At 42.1% G+C, this 13,062-nt stretch overlaps 1 protein-coding gene across 1 annotated transcript; it reads right to left on the bottom strand.

Annotated features, from left to right (window-relative positions):
* Positions 1 to 490: 490 nt before the first annotated feature.
* LOC144599766 (uncharacterized) lies at positions 491 to 13,062 on the bottom strand. Its single transcript, XM_078411003.1, has 3 exons — positions 10,444 to 13,062; positions 4,953 to 4,990; positions 491 to 3,030 (listed from the first exon to the last, which is right to left on the bottom strand). The coding sequence occupies exons 1-3, from the start codon at positions 12,837 to 12,839 to the stop codon at positions 491 to 493; spliced, it is 4,974 nt and encodes a 1,657-aa protein (XP_078267129.1). The 5' UTR covers positions 12,840 to 13,062.

Here is a 13,062-nt window from a genome sequence, read left to right as displayed (position 1 = left end):
TGGTACAAATCAAAGGTATCACAAAATGCTGGAGTAACTCAGTAGGTCAGGCAGCATCTAGGAGAGAGGGGACGGGTAACGTTTCGGGACGAGACCCATCATCAGTCTGAAGAAGGGTCTCGACCCGAAACGTCACCCTTTCCCTCTCTCCTAGATACTGCCTGACCTGCTGAGTTAGTCCAGGATTTTGTGATACCTCCTAATCTCCGAGCCATATTCTATTTATTTTTTCAACTGTACGCGAACGAGAACAATATCTCGCTACACTTAATTACGAGATGATTCAGATCCCTAGTGATCTATCATAGGGTATCTTGATGTAAACCTATGGAATATTATTCCATTCTATTTCTTGAAATAGCCTCAAACGATAATCAATACATTGATCACAAACCGTAAAGATATTGCAACCCACAAGCACAAATACGTTGGTCACTTCTGGATTAGTAGCGGTGTATTTATGAAATCGATATTTGTATGTAGGTTGTTACTACTTGAAGATGCTACTTACTTTTCTACGTTTATCAGTTTGATCACTGGTTTCTTGCGCGTAAAGTTTGTCCACGCGTATTCCGGGATTCCTCTCATTAGATTCTGCTGTTGTTACACAGAACGGTGTCGAAAACGCAGTTGCATCTCCTTGTGTTGTCGAGCGAACTCTGCAGTGGTATGTATCTAGCGAACTGCCCCTTCGGACCTCCAGGACATTTGCATCTATTTTTGGATCAGACGCAAACTGCAGTTTGAGTTGAGCATTCCGTATTTGGCGCTCGGATTCCAAATCACCGACGTCGCAGCATGCCGCACAAGATCTTCTCCTGCCATAGGTTGGCCTTCTGTTCATCGGCCAAATTGCGACAGATAGGGCAATTATAACGACCAGAAGTATGAATGATAATAGTCCCAAAAAAATGACGATAACAAAGGGTAAATTATATGAATTCTGTAAATGCGCGCTTGTCTCTCCAAACTCTGAACGTATTTCAGCGATCTGTTCACCAACTGAGAGGGTAACAGTTGTCGTGGCGGACAGTGTAGGATGGCCGTTGTCTCTCACATGTATAATGATTTTTTGTATGATGGCATCAGTGTCCTTGAAATAGCGAGCTGTTCGAACTTCTCCTGAATTACGTGAGATTGTAAACAGTCCAGGATCAGTGGCGCCTATAATATGATAGAAAAGGCGTGCATTCTGACCAGAATCGGCATCGGAAACAATAATCTTGATCGCTAGGTATCCTGGGCTTTCGGATCGTGCTATAGCTGTCATGCTATAGTTCGATGACTCTGGAATTTTTATCACAGGAGGATTGTCATTCTGATCAAGGATAACCACGTTCACAGTAACATTGGTGGAGAGTGGGGGGATTCCACTGTCTTGCGCTTGAATTCTGAACTGGAAGTTTTTAAGGTGCTCGTAATCAAATGCCCGCTGCGAATAGATAACGCCTGTTTCAGGGTTGATCGAGACATAGGAAGACAATGGCGCATCCTGCACCTCGCTCTCCAGGATCGTATAAGAAAGGAAGGAGTTCAGGTTTATGTCACCGTCCGTGGCAGACACCCTTCCGATGGAATTCCCGGGTGGATGGTTTTCCATAACGTGAACTGTGTATAGAGACAGCTGGAATATCGGTGCGTTATCGTTAATATCTGAAATATGTATGATAAACGTTTTGGTGGTGGATAGCGGAGGAGATCCCCGGTCCTTGCAAATAATTGAGATTTTGTGCTCAGAAGCTAGCTCTCGATCCAATATATCATCTGTCACCAACCTATATGAATTTTTAAAGGATGATTTAAGGGCAAACGGGTGATTTGGCGTGATGTTGCAATCAACGTGTCCGTTTGCATGAGAGTCCCTGTCTCTCACATTGATTAAAGCTAACAATGTTCCAGTCGACGTATCTTCCCGGACTATGTTAGGAACAGTACTTAGAGCAAAATCAGGAGCGTTATCGTTCACATCGTTGAGGTTCACTTGGATCCTGCAGTGTGTGGATAAAGGGTGCAAACCCTTGTCCTTCGCTTCCACATCAAGATCATAATTCTTTGTTTCCTCGAAGTCCAAAATTCCCTTAACTGTGATCTCCCCCGATATAGGATTAATGGCAAATAATTCACTCACCCGCGCTTTATTATATCCGCTGAAAGAATAAGAAATGTCTTTATTGGATCCCGCATCTAAATCGCTTGCATTAAGTTTAATTACCAGAGTGCCGGATGGCACATTTTCCATTAGCCCGACAACATACAAGGTTTGTTGGAAAACCGGGGCATTATCATTAGCGTCCAACGCAATAATAATTACATTGGTCGTGCCCGTCCTTTGCGGAGATCCACCATCCAAAGCTGTGAGCAACAACCGATGTAGCGATTGTCTCTCTCGGTCGATCGTGTTCGTCAATATCAATTCCGGGATTTTTGCTTCCCCGCGGATCTGAACATCTAATACAAAATGGTCATTCGCAGACAGTTGGTACGTGCGAATGGAATTTACCCCGACGTCAGGGTCGTGCGCATCTGGTAACGGAAAGCGCGCTCCTGGTATCGCGAATTCAGTGATTTCCAAACGTATTTCACTAACCGGGAATCTGGGAGAATTGTCATTAATATCCAATATCTCGATTTCTGCGCGATACTGTTCCACTGGAAGTTCAATTAGAGCTTCTAAAGGCAGCATGCAGATCAGGCTTTCCGGACACAGTTCCTCCCTATCTATTGTTTTAGTCACAAATAATATTCCAGTCGTTAGATCTATATCCAGATACTGCGTTGGTGAATCAGAAACAATTCGAAATCTGCGACGTAGTAGTTCTTCCACGGCTAGCCCTAAATCTTCTGCGATTTTACCAACGATAGTTCCATGCTTTTCCTCTTCGGAAATGCTGTAACGAAGCTGACCCGAAACGAGAATCCAGGCACAAAGAAGAAAGATGGACGGTGTCATAAATCGTTTTAGCGTCCGTCTGCACGCTGCTTGTAACATACCTGCTGAGATATGATTTTTTTGGAAGATGCACCGGCTTCCTGAAGATGAATAACGTTAATTGCATATAAATTAAACGACTAAGGTCGCGGAATGAATGGCTGAGAGACCGGCGGCTTGTTTCACGTTAAGCATCAGCAATGCTTCTGCGTCTACGCCCTGGAATGCGAGGATGGGCAGTGGAGCTCTGGCTAGATTTCATCACCTCACTGGTACACAGCGACACAAAGTGTCTCAGCCTATAACTACAATAAATTCCAATAAACCGTGACCTTCTTGAAACTATTGGTCAAAGTTAGTACATGAGTCTTGGTTGCAACTGGATACTGGCCAAACTAATGGATTAAAAATTGACAATATTTCTCCCTTTGTAGCTTTGACTTTAACAACTCTCACACGTAATATCTCCGTAAAAGAATTATCAACGACAATATTGAAAATATGTGGATGGTTCCAATATAATTAAGTGTTGTAGAATATAAATTTCAAGAGCTGACTGAAGTTAAATTGCTTTTAATTCTGTCACTTTCGCAATATTGAAAAAATACTCACCCCTATAGAAAGCCGTCAGGAAACCTCTGAATTAGCGCGTTAATAAAATAAACATTTTGGTTCTGTTTGAGATCACAGGACGAACGGTGCTAAGAAGTAAAAATATGAAAGGATTGATAATAACATTTAAATATGTGTGTATTACATATTTATAGGTAGATATGGGCGGCACGGTAGCGCAGCGGTAGAGTTGCTGCTTTACAACGAATGCAGCGCCGGAGACTCAGGTTCGATCCTGACTACGGGTGCTGCACTGTAAGGAGTTTGTACGTTCTCCCCGTGACCTGCGTGGGTTTTCTCCGAGATCTTCGGTTTCCTCCCACACTCCAAAGACGTACAGGTATGTAGGTTAATTGGCTGGGTAAAGGTAAAAATTGTCCCTAGTGGGTGTAGGATAGTGTTAATGTGCGGGGATCGCTGGGCGGCACGGACATAGTGGGCCGAAAAGGCCTGTTTCCGGCTGTATATATATGATATGATATGATATGATAACGTTTCGGGTCGGGATCCTTCTTGAGACTATAAAAATACGGCTTCAGCCAAATATAAAGTTAATATTCCACGTCGAAATGTACATCACAACAAAGAGATTGCCACAACACGATTGAAACACTTGTTGCAATGACCAGAAAAATGAGCTAGAAGAATTGTTGCAAGATGTGCTGAAAATTGTCAATGCTATTCGTCCACAAGCAAACAAAATGTCGGCTGCTTTCAGAGCTATGCAATGATATGTCTACAGATCAGATGATTCGCCTCCTACATTCTGAGGTTCGATGGTTATCACGTGGAAGAATCATTGAAAGAGTACTGTCCCTGAAGAATGAACTGTCTGTATTTTTACTGAGCAAGGTGACGTGAAAGCAATGCATTTCAACAATAATTTTTGCCTGGCCAAATTGTGTTACATGGCTGCTATTTTTGAACATTTGACTCGGCTCAACTTGTCACTTCAGGGCAAAGGATGTGACATCTTCGATGTCCTGGGGAAAATGGAAGCCATGAAAATGAAGATCACCATGTGTCATACTAACATTCGTAAAGGCAATTTCTCCAATTTCCCACATTGGAAATCTTCCTCAAACAGTGTGATTGGGAAGAAAAGCAACCTGATCTGGAGAAAACACCGAAGGACATAATTTCCGACCATCTGCAGTTGCTGTCTAAAAAAAATTGAAACATATTTTCCTCAGAAGCAGGACTTGGAAAATCAGATGTGGATAGTTAATCTTTTGATCACCAGCCACATCAAGCGTGCAGATTTTGGGGAAATTCCAGAAGTGTTGATGGAGCTTCATTCACTCAAAAAATCATATTTTGTGATGTACTCCTACTGATTGGACTGAATTAATTGCTTCCCCTGAATACTAATCAATTCGATAGTTCAATGGTACTTTATTGTTACATGTACCTTGGTACAGTGACATTTCCCTTTTGCACCTTTTGCACCTTTAATTCAATAAAAATGATAGGCAAGTAAAACTGACATTCTCACCATAGACTTTATCCCGGGAATTAACAGGCGTAAAATGCGAATTTCCACTTACTTTCATGTGCATCTAATTGTATTTTATCGAATAGCAGATTCGCGCAATATCGGAAGTGGTCAGGTTTGTATGAGATGTAAGCTGTCTCGTTTAATAATATTGCAATGGTACCTTAAACTGAACGAAGACGTGTTAAGGATGCACAAATTGACATTTGTTTCACGAGAGAGATAAATATACTAATTAGCAGCAGCCAATACTTAATGCGGTTTACTCTCTACATCTGTTTCACATTTTCCGTGTCCCTGGAGATTCCCATTTTTCAGATTAGGAGCTACTCTTTTCAAATTTAATGTTAAAGATGTTTGTTTACGTTGGCTCAGTACTGTGCGTACACCATTGTGGATGTGTATTCGGTGATGTAGTCGAGGTCATATTATAGCATCGAATTTTATAGACAACTAGACCAAGTGGACCCGTTGGGCCCAAACCTCTCCTGCGTTCGTGCAGTATCCTCTCCTCCCCCACTCCCCCCCCACTCCCCCATCCCCCCTCCACTCCCCATCCTCTCCTCCCTCCTCCTTCCTCCCCCTCCCTTCCCCTCCCCCTCCCCCTCCCCATCCCCTCTCCCCCTCCCCCTCACCCTCGCCCCTCTCTCCTCCCCCTCCCTCCTCTTCCCCTAGCCATAACCCGTGGATGAACAGGCAAATTCACTCTCTCCTACGACCCAGACCCAAAGCAATCGAGAAAGATCACACTGCGCTGGACAAGAATGCTACGTATGATCTCCACAAGGCTCTCGGGGATAAATGGGAGACCTCCGAAGCAACCCAGAGAATCAATTTCGTCATGTAAATGCCAGCCGTCAAGACGTTCACGGGCTCCAAACCAAAGTTATGGAGGTTACTTGCAATGGTTCACTTCTAGTGATGAGCTTAATGGCTTTTAAATCAATGGTTAGCAGGCAGACAAAGCTTCAACTTAACGTGTCGTCGTCCCCCCCCCCCCCCCTCTCACCACTCTCCCCCCTCCCTTCCCCCGCTGCTAGTTTAAGACGAAACACCGCAGTGGCAGAGTCAGGTCTGCTTGCTTGCATAAGAGTAAATTCTTGGAAAGTGGACGACCTAAATAGAGTTCCTGCACTGGTTCTGAAATTGTGCGCCAATGAATTGGCCATAGTTTTCATTGTCGTCTCTAACCCCCCACGTCAGCAGTTTTCTGTGCCGATCTGCTTCAGGTAACCTCCACCATGACAGCACCCACGAAAAATAGTGACCTTTCTCAATGACTACCGCCCGTTAACTCTAAAACTGAACATAATGAAATGCTATAAACGAATGGTATTGCAGGAAAACATGTCTGCAGAGTATGCCATCTACCTTGTATTCCGTTGCGCCATGAATCGCCTTGCCAACAGTACATCTTTGGCAAGATGCTCTTCGTTAACTGCAGCTCAGACTTCAGTGCCATAATAATGAATAAAATCACCTCAAAACATCTGAACTTATTGCCTCCATATGCAATTGGCTTCTGGACATGTTGACCAGCAGATCGCAAACAGGTGGAAATTATTATTGTTGCTTATCATCATTTCCCCATCATTTCTCAGGATGGAGCTGCCACCCGCCCTCTTGTTCTTATCTTCTTCTGATTTAGTTATTTTGTTATTAACCTTACGTGTACTTTTTCACTATTCGGATTTGCCCTGCAATTTATTTAACATTCTGCCGTTTTTCACACATCCTTATATTTACTGTTCTATTTTTCATTATCCTTTGTATATTCTATTTTCAGTGAGCACCGTGTTTGCAGGGAACCTCGTTGGACCTGGCGCATATGACAATAATCTAACCTAATACAAACATGTCTACTGAAGAAAAATGCAAAATGCTACAGCACGATATGGATGGAGACATGGACGGGAAAGTGGATACTGAATTCAGTAGTAAAAGTATGACGTCCTGTTCTTTGCAATTTAGCCATATCCGGTTGATTTCATTTATATATTCATTTTTGTATTTGATTTTGTATCACCGCCTGTAAGTAAAAAAATACATAAAATAATCCAAATCTTTCATATCTGGATGGTTAATCTAAGTAGTGGAATTCCTTCTTCCTTTTATATGGTTTTGCCAAAGGCAAAACAACTGATAAGACGTAGCATGCATCTTTGTGGAATGATGCGCCGCCGTAAATAGAATGAAGCGCAATTGTGTGAGTGCGCGCGCGCGTGTGTGTGTTTCTGTGTGTGAGAGAGGGGTGGGGGTGCAGAAACACAGAAAGAAAGAGTAGGAGCCTGAGAGGGAGAGGAAAAAATGTTTCGTTGAATTGTATTTCCAAGGGTTGTTGAGTTCACGTGGAACTACCAGTACTCAGAGACTGGAAGAGTAATGTATCATCTGCATGGACACGGTTGACAGTCAGAAACTTTTGTAACATGTGTGTTTGGCCGGAAGGGCACTTCAAAAGGGCGTGCTTTTCCTGTAGCAGTAAGCTGAGTCGTCCCAGGGTCTCTAGTCGGTCGCTTCAGTAGGTCAAGAACTCCCTCTGAACGGGCCCGCTTTTCCTGAGATTAGTAGCTAGGTGGTGGTTTTCATCATCTGGAAGCGGAGTCGGCCGTTTCCAGAAAAATTGGGATAAGTTTTGTTCAAGATTAGAGATACTGCGTGAAAACAGGCCATTTGGCCCACCGAGTCCGCGCGGACAAACGACCGTCCAAACACGAGTTATAACCTACACAGAAGGACATTTTACAGAAGATAATTAACCTATAAACCCTCACCCGGAGAAAACCCACGCGGTCACAGGGGGAACTTATAAACTCCGTACAGACAGCAGCCGTAGTCACTACCGAACCCGGCGCGGTCAGGCAGAAACTTTACCGCTGCCGCTGTGCCGCCAATTCAGTTGTTAGTCAGATATTCAGTTCTATGTATGCGTGCTGTTTCCATCGGCTGGCTATTGCTATAGTGCATGAAACTGTCTTTTACGCACGGCATTGTAGGCTAATTTATCGTCAGTTACTTGTTCAATTATTTCTTAAATATTTTATTGATCATTCTTCATTACATTTTCAGTTTATGTTTCCCAGAATTTAAAAAAAAAACTTATAAACTCCGTTCGTCTCTATTATATTTATTTCGGCACAAAATTTCAGTTAGGTGTCCAGTAGATATTTCATCTCGCTACCCCAAAATATTCCGTACCCTTATTCGTTGTAGATTGCCTTAAACGGGTGTGACAGAAAACCACATCACGTCCAGTCGTCTCACATGCCGGTGCTTCAGGAAGGCCCAACGAAATGATTTTAATTTTGCACACGCGTGAACATTTGATCTTTACATACTGAGGATACCGTACGTTTAATTTATGTATTGCGTGTAATCTAATTCTATGTGCTTCTGATACTGCTGCAAGCAAGTTTTTTTGGTACCTGTACCTCACTGTGCTTGTGTATATGCCAATAAACTAGACCTGCAACATAAACGTTTGTTGGATTTCAATTCATATTGTAATGAACATTCCTTTCTTCACAAAATGTATCTTCTTAGAATTGGTTTTATGCTAAAAGGGGGAATTGAATGTCACCCCTCCCTTCAAAAGATATTTTACTTCAAATTAAGAAATTCACAAGATTCACAATAGAAATATCGGAATTTACTGCACTTTCATGCAAATGCTGGCCAAAAATTGAGCACCGGTTGATCCCACCTCCCAGATCCACTCTTCAGGTCGAATCAAGTACGTTTTAAAATGATGGAATGCTTACTTTTCCACCATCCCCCGATCTCACAAGCACATGTAATTAGAACTCCACCACTTATTGTATTTAATATTCGTTTGTCATTTTACTCCTTTCATTATTATCGGAATTCAACGTTCACTAGTTACTGAATATCCATAGATTCTTCCACTTCAAGCCAACCAGGAACAGCATCAATGTACACATCTTTAAATCTACTACGATGTGCTTTATTCGGAAAGCACAAGCCAAGTCACTTAAGAGACGCAATTGTAAATTTAGGACAAATTCTGGGGATCATAACAAAAGGATCCTGTGGCGTTCTCTATCGAGATAACGGTCCAGTCCAAGCCGTCGAATCTACTTGAGAAGTAAACAGTCAGATTTCCGAACAAACGTCAAAACATCTACGAGGAGGATGCTCATCCTAGGTCGCTCGAGGGTCGACATGACTGAAAGTCCTCATCCCTTACATCGCAACACCCCCAAATCTTCTCTAAATCATTTAAACCACTATGGTAGCAGCAATATGCTACCGAGAAGATTTTCTAGTCCTCACGAAAGAAGGAAAAGATTTATCCCCTAATAGAAAAATGGCACAATTACGTGGAAAATACTGCAATGGTCGTACTATGTACTGATTGCTAGGTACAGCAGGTGTGGTACAGAAGTCAGCGAGATACCAAATTACACGGGGAGATTTAATGATTATTAATAAGAACAATATGAAGAATAAGTACAACACACACATTTCTCTATTGAATTATAATAAATATTTTCCCAGTTTCTTAATTTAACCCATCAGTCACAAAGTGAAGTTGCATGCTGGCCAAAAGTGGGCAGGGGTTAATACCACTTCCCAAATTGTCTCTTCTGATTGAATAATTTTCTTGTTAAATGCTATGCGGTTTTCTTTTTTCCATCTACGATCTAGTCCCTAATTATCAGTCTCGCCACTCATTGAATTATCTATTTATAAATCTGTCTGCTCTTTTCATTGAGTGTGTTAATTCAACTTTGTCTATGTCCTGCCTTTATGCTTACGGCGATAGATTCTTTCGGTTCAACCCACCCAAGAACAGTATCAATGTATACATTTGTAAATCTCCTTGGATGTGCTTTCTTTAGAAACTACAAGACCAGTCGTCACTTAAGAGACATTGTAGCACATTTAAGATAGCCACGAGGAAAATGTTTCGCTCGCATAAGGATCTTGTTGTGTTCTACATCACACACAGTTGATGCCAAATCGTTGAATCTGCTTCAAAAAAAGACGGATATCTTAGCAGGACATGCAATAAGATGTATGAGGAGAGGGAGGATCATCTCTGAATCATTGTGACGCAATGGGAACCGTCCTGTAATGTTAACCATGATATTATTTTGTACTCATGCATAAAGGCCAATATTTATTCCAATACATTCTGCAAAAACTATGAAGCCAAGCGTTTAACATTATAAGGCGAACAGTTATTCTTAGGTACAGCAGTTTAAATCAAGAAGCCGGCGAGATATAACATTATTCAGAGATAGTCAATGACTATTGCTAATGGCAATGGAGAGCCACGAGGAAAAATGATTACAACACACAAAATTATAATTTGAATTATATTAAGTATTTCTCTGCATTTAACCCATCAGTCAAAAAGTGAAATTGCACTCCAACAGTCTACTTAATAGCTACATCATCAGTGCTGATGTCAGTTAGTGGCAATGTCGGATGGCAAGTCGATAGAAACAGGAAATCGCTCTTGGACGATTCCGGCGATAATCGAACCATATATTGATAAGGATCGGAATTAGCCTGCATCTGCCCAGCTCCATAATAATTTAGGGATTCATTTGGGACAGGTCTTCTCTGAAATGCGACGTCGGAATTTCTCCGCATACAGCAACAATACGTTGTGGAGCTCTGGTAAATAGCATTACTTCGATCTTGTTTGCATTTGAAGACCACCAATAAGATGATTATTAGAAGAAACAAGAGGCTGGTTGATCCTAGAATTAATATTAAATATGTATTGAGTTCTGGAAAATATTCCACATTTTTCTGTTGAATTGTACGCTCGGAAGGACTTTCAGTACTGTTCGAAGTGATTGATAAACTGATTGTAACAATGTTTGAAAGACTTGGTTGACCATTGTCCTTCACTAAGACCACAATTTTCAGTGTAGGGCCATCGTCTTCTGTGAAAGTTCGGGTAGTTCTGATTTCTCCATTGTGAAGACCAACGGTGAAAAGACTTAGATCAGTAGCCTCGGTAATCTCGTAGGAAAGCCGCGCGTTCTGCCCTGAATCTTCGTCGTTTGCGATTATTTTGGTGACTAAGTAGTTGGGGTATATAGAACGCGGTACAACGGCGAAAGCCACGGAACCGTTCCACGTAGCTGGCGAAATTATAAAAGGAATATTGTCGTTTTGATCCAAGATAATAACTCTCACAATAGCAGTGCTGCTTAGTGACGGTGATCCAGCATCACGAGCTAAAATTGTCATTTGGAAACTCTTCATTTGTTCATAGTCAAAAGAACGCAGAGCAATTATGCTCCCGCGTTTCGAATTTATTGCAAAGTAGGAAGCTTCGCGTACGTTTTCGAGCTTGTTATCCAGAATAGAATAGGCCACGTTTCCATTGTCGTCTAGATCAGGATCCACAGCGGTAACCGAAGAAATATAACCGCCCGGAACATTGTTCTCCATTAAATATATGTCGTATGAAGATTTGGAGAAACGTGGGACGTTATCATTTATATCAGATACTGAAACAGTGATGGTTTCAATTGTAGTAAGTGAGGGCGAGCCAGCATCGCATGCTGAAATCGATATGTTATACTCTGAGATTGTTTCACGGTCAAGTTGCTTGCTGGTCATAATTTTATAGTGATTAGGCAAAGTCGGTTCCATCTTAAATGGAATATTCACTAGAATTTGGCACCGAACGAGTCCGTTTTCTCCAGAATCCCTGTCCATTACTGCGAAAACAGCAATTACAGTGTCTGTTACTGCATCCTCTGGTACCACTTTCCTTACTGAAGTCAGCTTAATGTCGGGAGCATTATCATTCACATCAACGACACTAACCAGAACTTTGGCATGTCCCACGTTTGGCAGGGTGTCCACAGCTTGCACATCAAGTTCATAATCACATACCCTTTCAAAATCCAGTTGGCCTGCAACTTTGATCTCTCCCGTTTCAGCATCCAAATTGAACAACGCTCGTACCTTTTGTGAGGCGAAATGGCTGAAGGAATATTTGAACTCTGCGTTTGATCCTTCGTCTAAATCAATTGCGTGTACTTTTATCAGCAGTGTACCCAGGGGTACATTTTCCAATACGTCAACACTATATATGTCTCGATCGAATGCAGGTGCATTATCATTTATGTCTGTAATAGTAATAAGAACCCGAGTAGTACCGGACCAGTGCGGGATCCCACCATCCACAGCCGTCAATACTAAGTCGAAAGAAGGATTTCTTTCGCGGTCTACAGGCTTCTCTAAAATAATTTCAGCGATTTTACTACCATCTTTTCTTGTCTGAACTTTAAGGCTGAAAAATTCATTAAGACTCAGGTGATAATTAGCGACAGAGTTTAAACCGACGTCCGGGTCGTGCGCGCTCTCGAGGGGGAAGCGCGCTCCTGGTGCAAGTAATTCAGACAGCTGCAAAGAAATGACGTCGTTTGGGAACGTCGGCGAATTGTCGTTTATATCTAATATCTCCACCTCAATTGGAAATATAACATCAGGGTTTTCCACCGCGAGATCCAACGAAATGGAGCAGGTAGAGGCTTCCATGCAAAACAGTTCTCTATCGATTCGCTCGCTGACAGATAAAATTCCGGTCTGTGTATTTACCGCGAAATAATGGCTCATGTCACGAGGAAGCAGTTGCAGCCTTCGGACTAATAATTTACGAATATTTAGCCCCAAATCCTCAGCAATGTTTCCGACAAAGGCACCGATATCCAGTTCTTCGGGAATAGAGTATTCTATTTGTCCGCAAACCAAATCGGCGAGACGAAGTAACAATACGAGATATAGTTCTGTGCCGTGCACGTTCGCCATTGTTAGAGTATATGTATTTTACTGATATCCGAATCGGAAACACTCGATTTTTCACGGTTTTAGACCAGTATGAGGATCTCCCATAAATATATCAACTCTGAACACAAAATAAAAATTTTAAACGATCTCACCGATTTTACTGATCACAGCTGCATGCAGTAAACGCAATCACCGGGTCTGTTTGCCGGAGATTCACTCTGTGTTTGATAATTAAGGAGGAGGG

Source organism: Rhinoraja longicauda, chromosome 14, assembly GCF_053455715.1.
Source record: "Rhinoraja longicauda isolate Sanriku21f chromosome 14, sRhiLon1.1, whole genome shotgun sequence".
Classification (NCBI taxonomy): Eukaryota; Metazoa; Chordata; class Chondrichthyes; order Rajiformes; family Arhynchobatidae; genus Rhinoraja; species Rhinoraja longicauda.
The sequence above is the reverse complement of the archived record's forward strand: the minus strand, read 5'-3'. Positions and strand labels throughout refer to the sequence as shown.